General features: G+C 38.1%; 6 protein-coding genes and 2 pseudogenes across 6 annotated transcripts; 5 read left to right on the top strand and 3 right to left on the bottom strand.

Annotated features, from left to right (window-relative positions):
• Window positions 1–1515: 1515 nt before the first annotated feature.
• On the top strand, window positions 1516–2317 carry LOC106379774. Its single transcript, XM_013819651.3, has 3 exons — window positions 1516–1764; window positions 1954–2089; window positions 2179–2317. Exons 1-3 carry the CDS (start codon window positions 1601–1603, stop codon window positions 2242–2244), a joined length of 366 nt encoding a protein of 121 aa, XP_013675105.1. The 5' UTR covers window positions 1516–1600; the 3' UTR covers window positions 2245–2317.
• A 2731-nt stretch (window positions 2318–5048) lies between these two features.
• LOC106379775 (defensin-like protein 35) lies at window positions 5049–5969 on the bottom strand. Its single transcript, XM_013819653.3, has 2 exons — window positions 5863–5969; window positions 5049–5630 (listed from the first exon to the last, which is right to left on the bottom strand). Exons 1-2 carry the CDS (start codon window positions 5921–5923, stop codon window positions 5464–5466), a joined length of 228 nt encoding a protein of 75 aa, XP_013675107.1. The 5' UTR covers window positions 5924–5969; the 3' UTR covers window positions 5049–5463.
• A 1839-nt stretch (window positions 5970–7808) lies between these two features.
• LOC106382019 (V-type proton ATPase subunit E3) lies at window positions 7809–9592 on the bottom strand. The gene is made up of 7 exons (XM_013821976.3): window positions 9290–9592; window positions 9078–9178; window positions 8660–8834; window positions 8375–8571; window positions 8185–8284; window positions 7981–8050; window positions 7809–7890 (listed from the first exon to the last, which is right to left on the bottom strand). Exons 1-6 carry the CDS (start codon window positions 9389–9391, stop codon window positions 8003–8005), a joined length of 723 nt encoding a protein of 240 aa, XP_013677430.1. The 5' UTR covers window positions 9392–9592; the 3' UTR covers window positions 7809–7890; window positions 7981–8002.
• Window positions 9593–10119: 527 nt separating this feature from the next.
• On the top strand, window positions 10120–12661 carry LOC106379921 (putative inactive receptor-like protein kinase At1g64210). Its single transcript, XM_013819768.3, has 2 exons — window positions 10120–12003; window positions 12073–12661. The coding sequence occupies exons 1-2, from the start codon at window positions 10821–10823 to the stop codon at window positions 12657–12659; spliced, it is 1770 nt and encodes a 589-aa protein (XP_013675222.1). The 5' UTR covers window positions 10120–10820; the 3' UTR covers window positions 12660–12661.
• Window positions 12662–12773: 112 nt separating this feature from the next.
• Window positions 12774–13119, bottom strand: LOC106379776 (mitochondrial import receptor subunit TOM7-2-like). The gene has a single exon (XM_013819655.3). It carries the CDS (start codon window positions 13117–13119, stop codon window positions 12898–12900), a length of 222 nt encoding a protein of 73 aa, XP_013675109.2. The 3' UTR covers window positions 12774–12897.
• A 217-nt stretch (window positions 13120–13336) lies between these two features.
• On the top strand, window positions 13337–14480 carry LOC106379777 (ubiquitin-conjugating enzyme E2 28). The gene is made up of 4 exons (XM_013819656.3): window positions 13337–13478; window positions 13828–13955; window positions 14025–14141; window positions 14231–14480. The coding sequence occupies exons 1-4, from the start codon at window positions 13388–13390 to the stop codon at window positions 14372–14374; spliced, it is 480 nt and encodes a 159-aa protein (XP_013675110.1). The 5' UTR covers window positions 13337–13387; the 3' UTR covers window positions 14375–14480.
• Window positions 14481–14767: 287 nt separating this feature from the next.
• LOC106378592 lies at window positions 14768–17594 on the top strand (annotated as a pseudogene).
• A 263-nt stretch (window positions 17595–17857) lies between these two features.
• On the top strand, window positions 17858–20989 carry LOC106378593 (annotated as a pseudogene).
• The last annotated feature ends 139 nt before the right edge of the window (window positions 20990–21128 follow it).

Below are 21128 nucleotides of genomic sequence, written 5' to 3'. Positions count from 1 at the left end.
TTCAACTCTTTTTGCTAGAGTTTTTAAAGGTCGGTACTATAGGAATGCCTCACCCCTAGAACCGGTCCATTCATACTCTCTGTCGTATGGTTGGAGAAGTATTGTATCTGCTAGATCTCTGATTAGCAAAGGACTAATCAAAAGGGTGGGAACGGGGTCCTCTATCTCTGTATGGAGTGATCCATGGCTTCCAACCGCTCACCCGAGACCAGAAAACAAAAATCAACATGACACTTATCATGACCTCACAGTGGACTCTTTGATAGATCCAATTTCACGAACTTGGAAGTCGCAAGTAATTCGGGATTTGGTGGATCTCCAGGATGCTCAAATTATTGAAAGTATTCCTTTGAGTAAGACTCAGATGGTGGATAGGAATGGAACGGGTCTATCCGGACAAGGCAAAACCACCAGCGTTTTATGATCTCACAGTGGATATTCTAAAAGTGTTCTGCTGGGAGGTGAGATGCCCTCCGAAGATTAAGCACTTTTTATGGCAAATGGTATCCGGATGTATAGCTGTTAAGAAGAATTTGCAAGCAAGAGGAATGAAGGGAGATATTTGTTGTATTAGATGTGGAGCTGAGGAGGAATCAATAAACCATGTGTTTTTTGAGTGCCTTCCTGCGCGTCAAGTTTGGGCTTTGTTAAAAATACCGTCTAACCCAGTCTACTTCCCCACTAGTTCTCTATTTACGAATATGGATCATCTTTTCTGGAGGGTACTCCCGAAGATGCAAGATCATCATTTTGCGTGGATATTGTGGTATATTTGGAAAGGAAGGAATAAGGTCTTTAGTAATTTGGATATTGACCCAAGAGATACACTTACGCTTGCAGAAACTGAATCAACACTTTGGGCTGAGGCTCAGGTGATGAAGACTAAGCAGGCTCCACAACAGACTGAGGCTTTGAATCGTCAGCCGAGGGTCGGTCGTTGGTGCTTTATAGATGGTTCCTGGAAAGATAAAGCTTCTTATTCAGGTCAAGGATGGTATAGCATACTCGGAGGCTTTCAAGGATTGATGGGTGCAATGAATACTAGGGCATGTATTTCACCTCTTCATGCAGAGATAGAAGCGTTGATATGGGAAATGGAATGTATGAGGAATTTACATCAGTTTCAGGTTACTTTTGCTAAGGATTGTTCTCAATTGGTGAAGATGGTTTCAGAACCAGAGGAATGACCGGCGTTTGAAAGTTACATGCACGACATAAAGTTACTGAAGACACGTTTTACTAGTTCAGAGATCATTCATGTACCCCGGACGGGAAATCAAAAGGCGGATAGTCTAGCAATGTGCTAGGAAACAATCGTCTTTCGTCGTTCACATGGATGCGGAGTTACCGGATTGGTTCGCAGAGTCTATATGAGTATGTTTGTTGATGACAAAAAAAAAAGATTAATAAGACATGAACTAATAAGTATTAATAAGAAAATCATGTCCGCATGTGCGGGCAAAACGCCTAGCGAAAGTGTGAATCAATTATGCGTGGAGAGAATACTGAAGATATCAAAACGGCGTCGTGTTAAGCTGATTCGTGTGCTTGTTTAACAAAGTCAAAGGTGTTTTTCGTCTCTAGATACAGAAATCAAGATATGGCTACGGCGTCGTTCAGGTGGATTTTGCAGCTACACAAAGATGTACCAAAAGCTGCTCGCTTCTACGCGCAAGGTCTTGATTTCTCCGTCAATGTCGTCACTTTACGTTGGGCTGAGCTTCAGTCTGGTCCTCTCAAGCTAGCTCTTATGCAATCTCCCAGGTATTGATCAATGCAGATCACCTGTTCGATCATTTGTCTCACTGAAACTTTTTTTTCCTGAGTTTGTTTCTCTAGAGTAGTTTTTTTAATTTGGTTGCCTTCAATTCACTGTAAAGCATGTCTGACTAAAAGGTTGATCATATAGTGTCCAATCATTGCAAAGATAAAGGATTAATTTTTTTGATGCAGCGAGCATGTGGTGAGTGAGAAGGGATACTCTTCGCTACTGTCGTTCACTGTGACTGACATTAATACATCAATCTCCAAACTTATGGAGTTAGGTGCCGAACTCGATGGCTCTATCAAATACGAAGTCCATGGCAAGGTAAAAGCAAACAGAGCAACCATCTTCTTTTATCTTTTCTGCAAATACTCAAATCTCATATTCATTGTTAACGTTTCTTTGATAACCAGGTTGCATCTGTGAGATGTCTCGACGGTCATGTGCTCGGCCTCTATGAACCTCTTAGATTTTATTAATTCATGAGTTTACTTTGTTACGGATGATTTCCTATTGGGACCGCCGATCAATAAACTAGATGGTTGATATGTACTAGTAGCCCAGCAAAAATCAAAGTAGTGCATAGGGCTCAGCATAAAATTCGTAACCCAAAATCCGAACCAATCCCGAACCAAAAAACTCATTCCGTACCCAGTCCCAAATGTAAAAAATACCTGAATAAATTTTGTAGGGTGTTACAAAATATATCTGAATCCAAACTGTTATTAACCGAATTCGAAAAGACAATTCGAAAAATCTAGGGAAAAAAAACAATCTGAATATCTAAATTAATATACAATATAAATATTTGAAACATAAATATGTAATTCAAATATTCAATTTCGTATTTATTTCTATATGATATTTAACAATAAGTATTTAAATAAATATGTTACAAGTGTGAGGCGGTTTCGACGTTTGAACCGAACTCGGTATACAATAATAATCGGGATCGCTATGTTATCTCTCTAAAATCTCTCTCTATGAGTTGTAGGAAGAAAGATTGGCCCTTTGTTTGATCGACAAAGTTTTTTTTTTATAGTTGCGAGATTGTTTGAATGAGAAAAGAAGACAACTCATTTTCCTTGTTGATGAGATTACATACTCTATCCTGTTAAGTGAAGTCACATATTCTTTACGATGCAGATGTAGCTCGTTTTGTCCCAAGGTACTAAATGTGAATCATACAGTATCATCTATATTCGCTTATCGAATCAACATGTTTTTCCTTGAGTATGGACGCAAGCTCGTCTCGTCGATTTCATCATCCTCTTTTGTCTTTTAATGAATTGTACTTCTTTAATTTTTCCGCTTTTGAATTCAATGAACTTCTTCTATAACTACGCTGGATATTGATGGGAATGTGTAGTTTACTTACAATACTAAGAGCATATGCAATGGTGTTACTCTAATTAGAGTCCTTAGCATTATTAAAACATTAAATTTTTTTTGTTTTTTTTTTTGAATAGTTAAGGACTTAATCAAAAGAATCAAGTCCAATGGTGTTACTTGAATTAGAGTCCTTAGCGTTTTGTATTCATGAAGTTCAAAAAAAAAAGAGAGAGTTCATGTTTCACTTTGCCATAGTCAATCACTTTCACTCGGCTCTTCTGCTTCTTAAACCAATCTTCCTCCTTCACCACCGACACAATACTCTCTCCATTCACTTCCACTGCATCCGTAACGTTCCGACAGTTATTGGGATCCATGACATAAACTCAAAAGTATATTTTGTTTACTCAACCTAAGGCCTAACGGTGAAGCAAGCTCCTCTACGAGAATGTGAATTACGGGACTGTCCCATTACAAGTGACAAGAAGGGCAAGGAGCCATGTGAAAGCATACTCGACTGTGAAGCTCCCAAACAATTTATTTGGCTGATGCAACTGCTGAAGGTTATATCAAAATAAAGACAACTTCATTAGCCTCTCAGATACATGAAACTTTACAAAGCAGTAAGACTAAATACTTTACAGCAATTATATGCAATGGGAAGAAGCAATCTCAACAAATTAAGTGCATGAGAAAGGGATTGAGAACTCTTCCAGCACCAATTTAAGTAGCTACACAACCCACGTCATGATTGCAGTAACACCAAAACAAACCCACAAATATGATTTTTTTTTTTTTGATAATGCAGTATAATGGCAACTGAATCGCTCCAAAAGCTTAAAAATTTGACAGAGAGTTTCTTCCAAACTATTCAATATGTTCTACACTTGATCCGTCTTTGGATTTCAAAATTCATCTTTCATCTTCTACAAGTAAAATCTCAAAGATAGACTCCAAAGATAGACTCCTAATCAATGACGGAAAAGGATAAAGACACAATTGAAACGGAACGTTACCAGGATTCGTGGGCAGTGAAGTGGAACCTTCAATATCTCGATTAAGAGCGGCATGGAAGGCGTCGACATCAGCTCCCGAATGCATCGATTCACCCTAATGACACACACACATCGGAATTCAATATCACCCACAACGCTCCGGGCAAAGAACTCATCATGACATACGAATTGAAGAAATGCATGATTTACATAAAGGAACCTAACCTCGTCTTCTTCGAGGAGCTTGAAAATCGTAGGATCCATTGATACGGGGAAAAAACGATAAGGATCAAGTCTTAAGGATTGAGTCATACGGGAAAAACCGAAAAGGGAGAAGAGGAATTATCGAAAAGGTTTCGATAAGGATCATGGTGGGAGATGATGGAGCGAGGAGAGATCGAGAGAGAGCGTGGGAGGAGAGATACAGAGAGACACGTGTGTTAAGGATTGAGTCCTTCCAATCTCTCTTGAAGGATTGATCCCTAGCTAATTAAGCCAAAATAATAATATTATATTGAAATAATGCTAAGGATTAACGGTAAGGACTCATCTAAAATCACCGTTGCAGTTGCTCTAATGAAATATTTAATTGGTGAAAAACTCATGTTGAAATATTATTGATACAGATTCTCTAGTCTCATTTAAAATTTTAAAGATTACATATCAATTTGTTCTTTGATGCTGCTTAATAGTCAAGTATAGTTATTTTATCCGTTATTATTATAATTAAATTCAACTTTAATTATATTTGTAAATACTAAAAATATATCCAATATTTTTATCAGTAAGAATCATGAAAATTATCTCCCAGACGTATAATAAACGAATACAGCAAATAAAGTATGCATTTGAGTTTATTATTCCTCCTAAAACCAATGTTTATTATTCGTCATAAAACCAAACCAACAAATATATGAAAGTAACAAAAAAATCACAAAATATTAATACAAAAGAAGTAGATTATGAATTTGATATAATAGTCTCCGCAACGATCATGTACTGTTTGAGTCTCTCTAACAAAAAAATAATTATATCTTATTACTTAATTGTGTTTTATTGTTTTAGATTAATTCCAGCCTTCAAACAAGCAATACCTATAAATTTAGGGTCCGAATAACATGCGCGGCAATTATGAAACAACTGCGATGCGGTTCTAATAGTAACAAAAACATATAATATATAATTATATGTAGAGATTTTTGTTACTATTAATGGTGATGCAGAGCGGTGTAGTCCATCATCATTCAAAACTTTATTATGTTAAAACGTAAGGAAGCGTTTATTCTCTCTCTCTCCATTGATGGTCTTCAGTATTTTATTAGCAAGAGTTCTAAGGAGAGACTGCCGTCGAAGATGCCGTGCAATAGGTATTCATATACCTTCATAACACTTGCACATGTAATTACCTTTATGTCCTTGACAAGAACCACCCATAAAACCTTGTGTTTTACAATAGCTATAACATGCAGCTTTTTTGTCTACACCATTTGGATCCGGACATTTTCTTCCCGTTGGATTTAGTGCTGCTTCTCCAAATCCTATCGAATATTTTCTTAAGAAGAAACAAATTAGAGTTGTTTGACCAAAAAAAAAAACAAATTAGAGTTTTATCTAAATATAAAAACAAAAAACAAAAACTACTATAATTTTATAAATGAGACGAACACACAAACTTTTGAATCGAAATTTAATAAACATGCGAAACAATCCATTATAATAAATATAACTGAAAACGTATCAAAGGGATAAGATGTATTAGAAATCGATCACCTGAGGATATCAAAACACAGAGGCAAAGAACCAAGAAGAAGGAGATTTTGTTAGTTGCCATTTTCTTGTTTCAAAGTTAGAAGAGTTTACTGGATATATCTTTCATTACTTTTATTTTATAACAAAAAGTATACATCTAAAAATAACATTTGGGAAGAGGTCAAAAATAAAAGGAATGACCCGTTTTTCTGTGAGACTATTATGCTTCGGGCGGCCATGTATGAAACATTTTTTGGACGTAAATCTTAATAAAACAAAAAAAAATGTTAAATCAAGCAAATGTATATGTATGAAACTTTGCGATGTCCCGTTTTCTTTCCTTCTTTCAAGATTCGACATATACCAAAAGAGCAACTAATCTAGTGGCGGACAAGCTTGCACGAGGTGCTCGAAGTTCCCATATAGCTGTGTTCTATGTTGATTCAACACCACTGGTTTGGTTTTTCGATCCAGTGGACCTTTTATTAAAGTTTAATTATTGTTGTCAAGAAAAAAAATAAAAAAAAACTTTGCGATGTCCTTTTCTCTTTCGTTTTTTTAACTGTTTTGAATAAAATTTTTATACCGATGAAATTTCACCATTTGTGCTGACCTAAATGTGGATACGGATCGAATATTACCATAAATTTTTTTTAGTATTTGTAATCTATTATGTAACTTTGTGATGCTTCTCTCTTTTGTTTTTTAAACTACTTTGAGTTATTAGATCCCACCACATGTGCTGGCCTAGATGTGGATGCGAATCAAATATTACTATTGTTTTTAGTATTTGTGATTTGCTTTGTATTTTACGGATATTTAAATTTTCAATTGCTTTGTCTTAGAAAAATATGGATATCCGATTTTTTAGATATTTGGAAAATTTACAGATATTTGTGAATATTTACGGATATTTCATCTAATTTCTTCAATACAATTAAATCTAGAAAGAATGTAAGTCCATTTAAAAAAAAAAATTCTTTTACATAATAAAAAATAAAAAGTAAACATTAGTGAGACTATATGTTCCATAAATTTTAAAAATCAGTTATTTTTTTATAAAACATAATTGTTTTTAAAAATTGTACTTTTTATAAATATTTTATATTCATTTATTAATTTAATACTTCTAAAAGTAATTTTATAAATAATTTCTTAAAAATATAAATTTAAAATTATATATTTAAGTGTACATATCTATTTGTATGTTGACAAAAAAAACTATTTGTATAAAAGTCAGAGTGAAGCGAATGTCCGATTCTTGAAATTTTAGCATTTGTGATTTATTTTATTTTTAGTGGATATTTATTTTTTATATTTATTTTATCACGGATACTTACGGAATCCAGATTTTTTTGGATCAAATAACAAGGTATAACGAATGTAATTAATACTCCCTCCGTTTTTTAATATAAGTCGTTTTAGAGAAATTTTTATGTTCTAAATTATATGACGTTTTCGGTTTTCTACGTAAAATTTATTAACAGTTAATGTTATATGACCAATAATAATATACATTCTATTTCATTATTGATTGATTTGTGGTTAGATAAATAACTAATGATGTTTTTGTTTAGAAAATGTAAGAAATTAATGATTTTTTTTAATTTGTGTGCACAATTCTAAAACAATTTATATTAAAAAACGGAGGTAGTATTAACAGATAAAATTTGCAGCTCTATGTTCTGCTGCTATACAATCCAAAAAGAAAAGATTTTTAATTTTTTTAAAAGAAATATAATACCACCGGTTTGACAAAGAGTCGAACATGTAATCTCTAACAGTTGTGTGTGAGAAATGAAACCACTGGCAATTGTATTCTTATTCATTTTTGGTTTATTATATTTTGAAAAAAACTAAAACAAATGCTATTTTTTGTATCTCTTCTAATCTCAACCCTAAATTTTGTTATTTGTGTCATTGACAGAACAACTCAGAAACATTTATCAGAAGAAAAAAAAAGCATATTCAACCAAATATTTATTTATAACATCACCACACCAAACCAACATACATGTGAAGAAAATAACAGACAAAGGCCAAGGTCCACTGACAAAAGCAAAAGGCCAATTAACACATTGTACAGAGTTTTTCAAATTGGTGACAATAGAAAGAATGGATAGATAATGGAGCCATTACCTTTCATGGTTCAAAGTTGGAGTCACTCATCAAAAGCTGCACCAACCTGGCCGAAGAGCGACTTTCGGATCTACAAACATTCAAATATAAACACCTTTTAGAGAAACAATTTCACAACTTAGAATGAAGAAGAAAACATTTTATCAAGTTCTTGTGAAGAGGTTCCAAGAGCCTTATGATGATGCTAATGCAATTATGTCTAACCTCAGGAAGTTTCTTGCGGAAAGCGACCTCCAACCTTGCATCAAGAGTGTTTTCACACACAATTTTCCCATCACGAGAAGCCAGCACCACTCCTCCAGCACTGTTATACATCACAACACAAGTGGTATTATTACAGGTTGGTTCTTTAATTACAGTTTGTAGTTTTTTTTTTTGGTATCAAGAAAGTTACCAGAAAGGAGCATGAGGATCATCTTCGGAAGGAGCAGGAGGAAGGAAAATGTCCTTGTCAACTATGATCTCAGGAACATGAACCTTTGCCTTCTCGCAGTATTCTTCAGTTGCATCGTCCAGCATAGACTCCACAATGTGAAGGTCTTCTTTGCGACAACGCAGTAACACTGAAGGCTCTTTCAGTCTAAGCAAACACTACAAATTTCATAACAAAACGAATTTTAGTGAAGTATAACAGTTAAGAGAAAAACTATGGGATTGAGATTGTTGGTGTGAGACAGACCTGAACAATGAGATGCTTCAAGAGATGTTTATACTGATGGTGATGATGGTTGAAGAAGCCATGTTCGCTGACTTTGAGGAGTTGCTTTGCAGCCTCTTCTTTCATTGCATTGACAATGTCATCTTGTGCTTGCAGAACTTTGATCCTCGATGCGTTCAGTTGCATTGAGTAATCACTTAAAGAGACACAAGAAGAAAAGCAAAACACACAAATTAACAAGGTGACATCAAATCAAAACAAAACCAATCAACCAGCATTGATTAGTATCTAAGAGCCAGAAAGCTAATAATCAATTATGAGTCTCAATCCAAACGGAATAGCCATGAGACAGTGAACTAATAAGCCAGACAGGTACACCCAACTTCAAATAATCAACTACACAAAACAGATCTCTAAGCAAAAGCAAAGAGATGCTTACATCTTCCTTCGGACATCGACTTGCTTCTCCTTCTTCTCATACTCCTGTCTAATCTTCTTCTTCTCTGCCTCCACGAGCTGCAACTTCTCTATGTTAAATTCCTGTAACATCACGATTCAGCAGATCAGAATCATAAGATCCGAAGGTCAACAAGCAAAATAGTTGCAAACATCAGTCAACGAAATCGATCAAGAGAGAGAGAGAAGAAAGACTTCTTCAGCGGAGACGGAGATCTCATTGGCCTTTTCTTCGGCTTCCTGGCGGATAAACCTCACCATCTGCTCGATCTGCTTGGAGACATCTGCGTCGTTCATCTTGAGCCACCTACCAAATGACGATTGGGAGAAAAGAAAAACACAGAGGAGATCTTCTAGTAAGTGATTGATGATGAAGAGAGAGGGGAAGTATTGAAACGGTTTTGTATATGTGGACGGGGGCCCCAAACAGTTATTATGTTTGGTCGGGTCGACCTAGCCAGATCATGTTTCGTTGTTTTTTCTGTTTTTATTATTTTAGATTTGCCACTAGAACCATCCCACCTCACGTGTTACTCGTTTCATCTTTGACTAGAGATTCATTTATTAATATGATAACTCCAAAAAATATCTGTAAAACATATTTAATTATTTACTGATATGATGAAAAAACAGACTTTGTAAGAGTAACATACAACTGGGACCATATCAAATAGCCTCAGACTCAAATTGTAATTTACATTTGGTATGTTGCTAAAAAAATATTACATTTGGTATCACATATTTTGTTGTTTTTTTTTGTATCTCTGCTCTCAGTTCTAAGTCCTACCAAATCACTTGTTAAAGAAAAAGGTTTCAAGATGTTATTGGTTTATATATTTTGATTGATTTAGAAATCTATATAGTATTTATAAATCCAAGTAAAATATGCAAATCCGGAAGTTTTCCCTCGGATTTGAGTCTTTGTATTTTTAACTAAAAAATCCATTCAAATCCATTATAAAATCAAATATATTAGTAAATCCGTGCGATTGAATAACACTTGATTTGATACAGAATTTACAAATCATTAAACCAATAACATATGATTTTAATACAGATTTGAAAATCATAGAACCAATAACACTAGATTTAGTTCGGATTTTCAAATCCATTAAAATACAACAACCAATAACCCTTACTAAACCATATATGGATAGATGTGGCTATGTGAGTAAACATCCCTAATCTAAATAACACTTCAAAATTATAAACACACAGACACGTAAATCAACATACAAAAATAAATAAGAAAAATATATTCAATTATCATAAAATGTTGTAGATTCTTTAACCTTTTCTAATAAATAAAACACTATATTCAACTATCATCAAATATTGTAGATTCTTTAACCTATTCTGATAGAAAGTTGTATTGTTTACAATTCAAAGAAATGGTTAGTCAAGCCTCTGAATTTTACACCAGTCACTGGCTCACTGCGCTTGCGTTACAGTATAGTGAAAATAGCCGTTTGGTGTCAAAATGTTACAAGCAAGAATTAAATTACAGAACAACAGTTGAAAACTTAAAACGCAGAGAAACGGTCACGATTGGCTTCATCAAGTTTTAAAAAAAAAAATTCTTAATAAAACATTTTTTCTGCCGGCTATAACCTGCCGGCGTATCTTTGCAATCTCGCAACATACAACATTTTTAAATCAGCACACATTCTTCAGCAAAAGAAAAGTTCTCTGTTACAAGATAGAGACAAAAGCTAGTTTTCTTACAATGCAAGTCTTCTTCTTCTTTTTCTCTTTGATCCTCTGTTTCGCTCTGATCTTTGCTGAGACCCTTGAAAACGACAAGAGAGCTTTGCTTGATTTCTTGTCACATTTGAGTTTACCTCTTCACCGCTGGAACCAGAGCTCTCCGACTTGCCATCAGTGGACCGGAGTTACCTGCAGCCGAAACAGAATCGTATCCGTTAGATTGCCTGCGGTTGGACTCAACGGTTTGATCCCACCATTCACCATCACTCGTCTCTCGTCTCTAAAGATTCTAAGCCTTAGAAACAACCAGCTCACAGGAGAGCTCCCTTCTGATCTCATCAACCTCAAGAACCTGACTCGTCTCTACCTACAACACAACCGCCTCTCCGGTCCATTACCAGAGACTCTCTCGGAGTTACAGAATCTCAAGGTTCTTGATCTTTCTAACAATGGACTCAACGGAAGCATCTCATCATCTCTTTCACGTTTGACCAGACTTAGAGTCTTGAACCTTGCAAACAACTCATTCTCAGGGGACATTCCCGATCTCGATCTTCCAAACCTGAGGCAAATCGACCTGTCAAACAATAAACTTATCGGCGCAATACCCAAGTCTCTTCAAAGATTCCAAACTTCAGCGTTTTCCGGAAACAACATAACCGGAAAGGAGACACAAAACAAGACTCCTTTCGGGTTAAGCCAGCTTGCTTTCTTGCTCATTCTCTCCGCAGCTTGCGTTTTGGGTGTTTCTGGACTCTCCTGTATAATAATGATCACTTGTTTCGGGAAGTCTACAATCTCCGGGAAGTCTCGGAAGAGAGACTCCTCCTCGTCGTCCACCACTCCTCCAGGGAACTGGACATCCAGAGACGATGACGCTGAAGGAGGGAAGATCATCTTCTTCGGGGGAAAGAACCATTTATTTGATTTAGACGATCTGCTAAGCTCATCAGCTCAAGTTTTGGGTAAAGGCGCCTTTGGTACAACCTATAAGGTAACAATGGATGACATGAGCGCTGTCGTGGTGAAGCGTCTGAAGGAAGTAGTGGTGGGGAGAAGAGAATTTGAGCAACAAATGGAGATGATTGGCATGATCAGACATGAGAATGTAGCTGAGCTAAAGGCTTACTACTATTCCAAAGACGATAAACTCGCTGTTTATAGCTATTACACTCAAGGAAGCCTCTTCCAGATGCTTCACGGTTAGTTTTAAACTAAATCAAAAGCGTAACTAGTACACAAAGCAAAATGTTAGTTTAATTTGTATGCAGGAAACAGAGGAACGTATGATCGAGTGCCTTTAAGTTGGGACGCTAGACTGAGGATAGCAACAGGGGCAGCGAGAGGTTTGGCTAAAATACATGAAGGGAACAACGGGAGACTCATCCATGGGAACATCAAATCATCAAACATCTTCTTAGACTCGCAAGGCCACGGCTGCATAGGAGACATTGGCTTGACAACCATCATGAGGTCTCTCCCTCAAACCACTTGTCTTACTTCAGGTTACCACGCACCTGAAATAACAGATACGAGGAGAAGCACACAGTCTTCGGATGTGTACAGCTTCGGGGTGGTTTTACTCGAGCTCTTGACAGGGAAGTCGCCGGCAAGTCGAGAGACGAAACATGGCGAGAAGATGTATTTGGCCACGTGGATAAGGAATGTGGTGGTGGAAGAGTGGACAGGGGAAGTATTCGATATGGAGATTTTGAGTGAGTCAGGTGGGTTCGAGGAAGAGATGGTTGAGATGATGCAAATAGGGTTGGCTTGTGTTGCTGTGAAGCAACAAGAACGACCTCACATAGCTCATGTTGTGAAAATGATCCAAGATATTCGATCAACTGATGCAGAGTGACTGAATAAACATTGGATCACTTTTTTTCCTTGGTAGATCAATTTGTTTATTTAATTTGAAAGTGATTTTTTTTGTTATTTGATAAATTGTTTCAGAGCAGATTTGCAAAAGAAAAAAACGAAACTTTGAGTTATATAGATTCAGAAACAAACAAAATCATTCATTTTCATAAAATAAGATTAAAAAAAAAAAAACAGAACAGAATTGGGGAAGTAAAAGGACTAAAACATTGCGAAGATCAAACGGGGCTGAGAAGCTGGAAAAGGTGAGTATTTGGATCTGACTTCATGCCGAGGATGATGATGAGAGGGATGAATCCATAGTGAGTCGCGACCTTGGCTTTCTTCAGCGACCAGTTGGTCCAATCCTTGAAGAGCTCGTACTTTGATGACGAGGAAGAAGATGATCCCTTGGACCCTTTTCCTTTGGCTTTGACCTTCAACGAAGCCTTAGCCGCCATTGATTCTTACGGTCTTAACTCAGAGCTCTCTGCGTCTATCTGTGTTGGTATATTCTGGAAGCTGAGGTTAACCCAAAACAAAAACCCTAAAGGGTTTAAGCCCCCTTTTTAAAGCACCATTTACGAAAACCTCTGTCTGTATCAGAAGGTTCGCTCATTCTCATTTATTATTTTCCATTTTTAATAAGGAAAAAAGTGTTTTCTCGATGGCTGGCAATTTTGGTCTCCAAGGCTTTCTCTCTCGTCTTCTCACGATCGCTGAAATCGAATGTTTGTTCAGAGCGAGAAAATGGCTTCGAAACGGATCTTAAAGGAGCTCAAGGATCTTCAGAAAGATCCTTCAACCTTGTACACTGCTGGTCAGACTTATTAACTCTTCTTCGTTAGTAACTCGTTTTAAGCAGAAAAAAGTGTCATTTTTTCTTCTTCTTGGTCAACATTAACATAGTTAAGATGTAATTGCAGCTATTTAATTTAAAAAGAACACTTTCTTGTTCCCTATTAGATATCTATTGCATTCGGGTGTTATAGTTGTTGATTTTGCTTATTAGAATGTAGTAAAAGTTCATTATGAATCGATCAAACTGCTGATGCATGAGAGCATTCATGTTTTGTTGTGTGTATTTCAGTTATTGCTATGGATCATATGTTTAAGAGAGGCTAAACTTTTATTTAATGTCTTCTGTGAACAATTGTGAAACCTTCAAGGTCCAGTTGGTGAAGACTTGTTTCATTGGCAAGCTACAATAACGGGTCCATCAGACAGTCCTTACTCAGGTGGAATCTTTATCTTAACCATTCACTTCCCTCCAGATTATCCTTTCAAACCACCAAAGGTTTGAATCAAATTTGTAACATTTTTAAAACCATTCTGTTGTAATTCATTTGCCTTTTTCTTCTTGCAGGTTGTGTTTAGGACAAAAGTGTTCCACCCTAATGTCAACAGCAACGGCATCATTTGCTTCCACATTTGCCACGACGTTTTGAAAGAACAATGGAGTCCTGCACTCACCATATCCAAGGTGGACCAAAAATAAAGCTCTCTTATTTTTACAAAATATCAATAGCGTGTTTAACTCTGATCTGAATCCAGTCTATTCTGAATTTCTAGCTTTTGGTTTCGATATGTTCATTGTTGAGGGATCCAAACCCAGATGATCCTATGGTTCCGGAGATTGCTCACATGTATAAAACCGATAGAGCCAAGTATGAGTCAACTGCAAGAAGCTGGACCCAGAAGTATGCAATGGGATAAAGTTTCTTCTTTTGATCCTTACTTTGTTCCCTGGTTATCCTTTTGTTGTTTTCCTTGCATTAATATTTAAAAACGATCTTGTCTATAATTTTCTATACTAAACTCACATGTGAATCCTTGAAAATAAGATAAATACCCCCAAAAAAATTTCAAAATTTTATGAGTATCCAAACAATTTGCTACAGATAAGATCCAAATGGTAGATCTCTTAACAAACAACTACTATAAACGAAGACCGTAGCAGCATTGTTTAGTGCATTTGTGAGATAACCTTTTGCGATACTCTTTGCCATCATTCCCTCCTCGGACTGGGCTTTATTTCCCTCACACACATACATAAATGGGCCATTTTGGGCCTGTTGGTCGTATGTATAATGCTAATGATATTTTTGTGGTTCCCTGACAATCGAAAACATCTTATTTACAGAGTGCGAGAGTGACTGTCTGCCTCCTTGATCACATCACCGGGAAATCCTTAATGCTACTGAAAGTTCTTCCATTTCTGAACATCCAAAGTTTCCTTGCAACAACCAAGCAAAGAATCTCCATTTTCTCAGGTATTTAGATATCTTCGATGACCTACTTTTTGTTTTTAGGGTTTTACGAATCGTTTCTGTTTTAGGTTACCATTTTAGGGCTGTTGTTTCAAAGAGAGACATTGTTCATTTTGCTTTTTAGGTTTTATTATTCATGTAAAATCAAAGTCATGGGTTTTTATTTTATCCACTGCATTGACGTTTTTTCTTAAATTTGAATTCATTGCAGGCTGAACTAGAGGTTTCTGTGTACTGCTACTGGAACGGTTGCATCAAGTATGGCCCTGAAGGCGTTTACTATGAAGGACCAGCTCCTAAAAAGATTATAGTCAACCCAAAGATTGCATTGAACCGATTGTTGGATGAGATGTATGTGCTTACTGGAGTAGATGTTGACAAGCAGAGGTCCAAAGTTAAAATATTTGGTAGGTATCCTTCTGTGGTTGGACACTCCAAGTTTCAGTATCTGCTTCTGCCCGTCGTGAACAACAGTAGTCTGGAGACAATGCTTGAGGTTCCAAGCAAACACCCTTCTGTCAAGAATGTTGAATTGTATTTGGAAGTGAAGTCTGAAGGGGTTACTGGTCCTGCTGCTTGTTCCTCGAAACGACAGAAGACTGTTAAGGTAGAGAGGGGTAGCAGAACTGGCAACATTGGAGATGCTGCGGTAGACGCTGACATGACAGATAACATTTCTGGTTCAAATGCTGTAGCGCAGGTGGTTAATTTGGCAGGGGATGGTAGCAATATTCCGCGTAAGGATTTGAATAAAGACTCGAATCCTGGTGTTCCAAAGCCTTGTCTCTCTCTAGTTTGTGGCTAGACGATCATGACTTGCGTGTAGGATTGTGCTTCAAAGATGCTGATGAGCTGAAGAAGGCTGTGGATTGGTGTTCCATTAAAGGGCTTCAAAAGTGTGTAGTAAGAGAAACTCAGAAGGGCGAGTGTATGTTTGAGTGCATCAAATGGAGATGCAAGTGGTCATTTGGGGCTGCTAAAATGGAAAAGCACGGACTTTTCGAGATAATCAAGTATACTGGTCCACATACTTGTCGTGCCATTGAGCCAGAAAAGTCTGATTCAGAGTTTGAAGCAGATGAGATTGAGCGTTTGGTCAGGAGACATCCAACGCTATCATTTTCAGAGTTGCAGAATTGGTGGAAAGCAAATATTGGGTATGCGCTTGAAACTTGGGAGGTGAGGGCTGCTAAAGAGGAGGCTATTAAAAGAGCCTTTGGAGATCAGAGTTTTGAAGATTTGCCCAAGTTAATGTCCGCCTTTCAATCATCTAATGGACTCCTAGTTGACTGGAAGTACGATCTTTTTCCTAATCCTAAGTTTGCATCATTCTGTGGAGTGTTTTGGGCGTTTCCACAGTCTGTCCAAGGGTTTCAACACTGTAGACCTCTGATCCTAGTGGACACCAAAGAATTGAGTGGTAAGAACCAGTTAAACTTGATGATTGCCTCAGGGGTAGATGCAGACAATGTTTATTTGCCTCTTGCATTTGCTGTGACCAAACAAGTGTCTTCAGATAGTTGGCGCTGGTTTCTCACTAATATTAGAAAGAAAGTTACACAAAGGAAAGGCCTTTGCCTCATCTCCAGTCCCCACCCGGACATACTCTCTGTTATTAACGAACCCGGATCTCAGTGGAAAGAACCCTGGGCTTATCACAGGTTCTGTCTGAAACAGTTCTCGTCCCAGTTTTGTAGCGGTTTTCCAGGCTACAACCAACTGGAGAATCTTGTGAAGCAAGCTGGATCCACCGGTCAGAAGGAGGAATTTGAAACCCACATAGAGAGAATTAAAAAGGAGAACCCAGAAGCTAGGAGAAGGTTAGCCCAAATCCCCCAAAATCAGTGGGCTCTGGTTCATGACAGTGGTAGGAGATACAAAATCATGGAGATAGATACAAAAAGTTTGTTTGCAGTTTGTAGAGGCTTTGAGTTGGCTGATCATGCAGTGACTGGTTCTGTTATGCTTCTCTTTGATGAGCTGAGAGACCGCTTTTATGACCTTTCTCATTTCAGTCGTGGCTCTCTTAATTCTGGCCATGTGTACACCAAACCTGTCACGGACAAGCTTGAAGAGTTCAGGACAGCTACGGTTACTTACGTTGTAATGCCGCTAGACAATAACGCGTTTAAGGTCGCAGAACCAGCACAAAATGATGAATGGATCGTCCGGTTGAGCGACTGTAGCTGCACATGTGGGGATTTTCAAAGCTACAAGTTCCCATGCCTGCACGTTCTAGCTGTATGCAAGCAGCTGAAAATCAACCCTCTACAGTATGTAGACAACTGCTACACTTATGAACGGAGTTACAAAACTTATGCCGCCACTTTCTCTTCTGTTCCGGAGCTAGCAGCTTGGCTGGAAGCTTCTGGAGTTCCGAGATTGTTTCCTCCGGTCATTCTGCCGCCACCATCTAACGTATCAGGTAAGTCCCAAAGCAAGGCCACTCCAAAAACTAATAACAAGAAGAGCTGATAAAAGGTAGAGAGGTTTGAACCGAACCGGGCATTTTAGTATGGTTATGTAACTGACCGACTTCTATTAAGTAATCGGATCTCCTAATCGGCCAAAACTTAATCCGGTTCGTTAATGAGAACTTTTGGTGATCCCATGCTTTTTGATACGAAACAAAGCTAAACCGGAAATTAAATCCCATTCTTCTTCAACATCTCTTCCCTTATCGTTTTTTAAAAAAAATTATTGAAGCGGTAAAATCTCCCGCTTACACAAACGGGACTTTCAATTTCGGCCCATTTATACGCACGCAATTTCTGTTTTTTTAATTATATTTCGAAAAAGCTGAGAAACGTGTACAAGTAAGCAGAGTGTGCGAGAGTGATCGTCTTTCCAGAGACGCTTCCTCGGAGAAACCCTGTGAAATTTCTCTCCATTTCTTCACGAAAAAAAACTTCCGCTTTGCAGGTACGTACAATTGTTGACTTGATTATCTGTTATCTCCCAAACGGCAAGCGTCGCTGTTTTCGTTTATGATTTGATTCGGAGATTTCTAGGGTCTCAGTATCATTTTCTAGGGCTCGAGAAACTTGCAAGTCCTTACTTTGTTTTTCATTTCTTAGGGTTTATGATCTTCGCCCTTCCTTTTAGAGATAGACATTGTCGTTTTGATACGGATCTTTTTAGGGTTTTGGCGTTTCGACCGACCTTTTAAAATTCTCTTCAGGATTGTTGTGGTGATGGCTGAAAGAGAGATTAAGGTGCTGTGTTACTCGGATGGTGGTATCAGTCGTGGCCCTGATGGTTTCTACTTTGAAGGATCCATTCCAAAAGAGATGAGAGTCAAGCAAAATACTAACTTTACCACTTTTCTGGATGAGATTTATCTGATGACTGGATTAGATAAAGGAGACATCATCAAACCTTAGAATCTTCTGTAGGTACCCGTCTCTTGTTTCACAACCGATGGTTACGTACGGGCTTTTACCCGTCACGTGCGACGGTGATTTGGAGAGAATGCTTGAGGTTCCAAGCAACCATCCTTCTATAAACACTCTGGAATTGTTTTTGGAAGTTTGTGGCTTGAGGATGGTGCAACGGTTGTTGGATTTTGTTTCAAAGATAGAGGTGAGCTGAAGAAGGCGGTGGACTGGCGCTCCATTAGGGGGCAGCATAAGTGTGTTGTAAAAGAGACCGGGAAGGATGAGTTTACGTTCGAGTGCATCAAATGGAAATGCAGGTGGTCGCTTCGTGCAGTTAGGATGGAAGAACACGGACCGTTTGAGATAACCAGTTGTAGTGGTCCAGATGCTTGTAAGCAGCGAGGGAGTAATGCATGTCCAGATGAGGAGTTTTTAGCATACGAGGTTGAGGGTGTGGTCAGTGAACATCCTATGCTCTCAGTTGCGGAGTTGCACAAGTGGTGGAATGAAAAGTTTGGCTCTGAGCAAACTTTTCTTACCCAACTTGACATGGAAGGTGAGGAAGTTAGTGATGCAAAAACACTGTTGCAGGATGCGAAAAAGAATGCTATCAAAAGACTCTTTGGAGAGTGGGATGAGAGTTTCAGATTCATACCCAAGTTGATGTCTGCGCTTCACTCTTCTAACGGGACGCTCGTTGACTGGGAGTCTGATTCTTTGCCTAACCCTGAACATGCATCCTTTCGAAGCGTGTTTTGGGCGTTTTCACAGTCTGTTAAAGGGTTTCAGCATTGTATACCTCTCTGGTTGTTGTGGACAGCAAACAGTTGAAGGGTAAGTACAATATGAAACTGATGATAGCCTCAGGGTTTGATGCAGCCTACAAAAGTTTCCCGCTTGCCTTTGCGGTTACTAAAGAAGTATCCATTGATAGTTGGCGTTGGTTTCTCACTAGAATCAGAGAGAAGGTAACACAAAGGAAGGGCCTTTGCCTCATCACAAGGCATCACCCGGACATACTCGCTGTTGTTAACGAACCCGGGTCTCAGTGGAAAGAGCTCTGGGCTTATCACAGGTTCTGTCTGACTCATCTGTGCTCCCAATTCTCTCGCCTCTTCCCAGACCACCACCACCACACGGAGTATCTTGTGATGCAGGCTGGTTCTTCGACTCACAAGGCAGAATTTGATTCCTACATCAAGGACATCAAAGAGAAGAGTCCAGAAGGCTGGAAATGGCTAGACCAAATCCCTCCGCATCAGTGGGCTCTGGCGCATGACAGTGGTCTTAGATACGGAGTCATGAAGATAGATAGAAAATCTCTGTTTGAAGTTTGTAGAAGAAGCTTTTCGAAAGTTGCAATGACAGGGGGTGTGATGCTGCTGTTCAGTGAGATGAAAGACGCTTTTGACGTATCATTTAGCTGTAGCCGTGGTTCTCTTCACCGCGGCGATGTGTACACAGAAAATGTCATGAGAAAATTTCAAGAGTCTTTGATAGATTCTGGTGCTTACGTTGTAACTCCGTTAGAAAGAGATGCATTCAAGGTCTCAGGACCCTCAGAACGCGTCTCCATGAGGCATTTAATGGAGAAATATAAAGAATATAAGGAATGCATTCTTGAGTTGAATGACTCGACCTGCACGTGTGGGAAGTTCCAAAGGAAGAGGTTTCCATGTCTGCACGCTCTAGCTGTCTTCCAGAAGATGAAAATCAACCCTTTGCCGTATGTGGACGACTGTTACTTTGCTGAAAGCTATTACAAAACTTATGAGGCTACATTTTCTCCTGTTCCGGAGATGTCAGCTTGGCCGGAAGCTTCTGGAGTTCCTACATTGTTTCCCCCCGTCATTGCACCACCTCCACTTAAAGTATCAGGTATAAGTCTCAGTGATCAAAGTTAAAAACAGATTTGAATCAACCCGGACTTAGGATTAAACCGGTTTAGGTTTATATTCAGTAAGAGAGCATTCATTATGTACCTGTGTTACTGCGTTTTTTATGTCAAAAATCAACCTGGTTCGTTAATATTACGTTCTCGGTGAATTTTATTAACGTCTCTTATTTGTCTGACACCATCTTTCTGTTATCTTGAAAAAGGAAAAGGGAAAGGAAAAAGCAAAAGCAAGGAGCCTCCTAGTGATGAAGAGTTGAGAAATGCAATTCTTGATATCTTGAAAGTGATGGACTTTAAAATGGTAAGGACTTCGAACACCATCATGTAACTTTCTGTGTTACAAGTTAGATGTTTGACAAAAGCTTTGTTGTTTTGTGACAGGCTTCGTTTACTGACATCATTAAGCAACTTGGTATGAGCCTAAGATTAGGTGTTTTCATTTCTTTTCTTTACTGATGGTTTCTTCTTTGTAACGTGCATTGTTTCACCATGTGTTTACAGCTGACAAGTTTCGATATGATCTCACCCCTAGAAAGTCATCCATAGAAGTAATGATCCAGTATGAGCTCGAGAAGTATGCAGCTGATTCCGAAGAGGAGGAGGATGAGGATGAAGAAGGGTTGTGGTAGGAGGGAGCATTAACATTAGCTCGTTAGGATTCATTTCATGCCCTTTTTTAAAACAATCTTTTGAATTCTTGCGTATGCTTTCTAGTAACTGGTCAAATAGGTATTATGTCAAACTGAACCAGGCTTAGAATCAAACCAGTGGGGCTATTTTGCTGTGATGGTTATACTGAGTTGACTGCCCTATTGTTAGTTAAATCCTCAAAAAATTCACCAACAACAACAAGCCTGGTCAGATTTGCTACGCTCTTGTTCTCAAGTCAGGTTTTCTACGTTCTCCAAATATTATTATAATTATCA

The sequence above is a fragment of the Brassica napus genome, chromosome C9 (genome assembly GCF_020379485.1).
Source record: "Brassica napus cultivar Da-Ae chromosome C9, Da-Ae, whole genome shotgun sequence".
NCBI lineage: Eukaryota > Viridiplantae > Streptophyta > Magnoliopsida > Brassicales > Brassicaceae > Brassica > Brassica napus.
The sequence above is the reverse complement of the archived record's forward strand: the minus strand, read 5'-3'. Positions and strand labels throughout refer to the sequence as shown.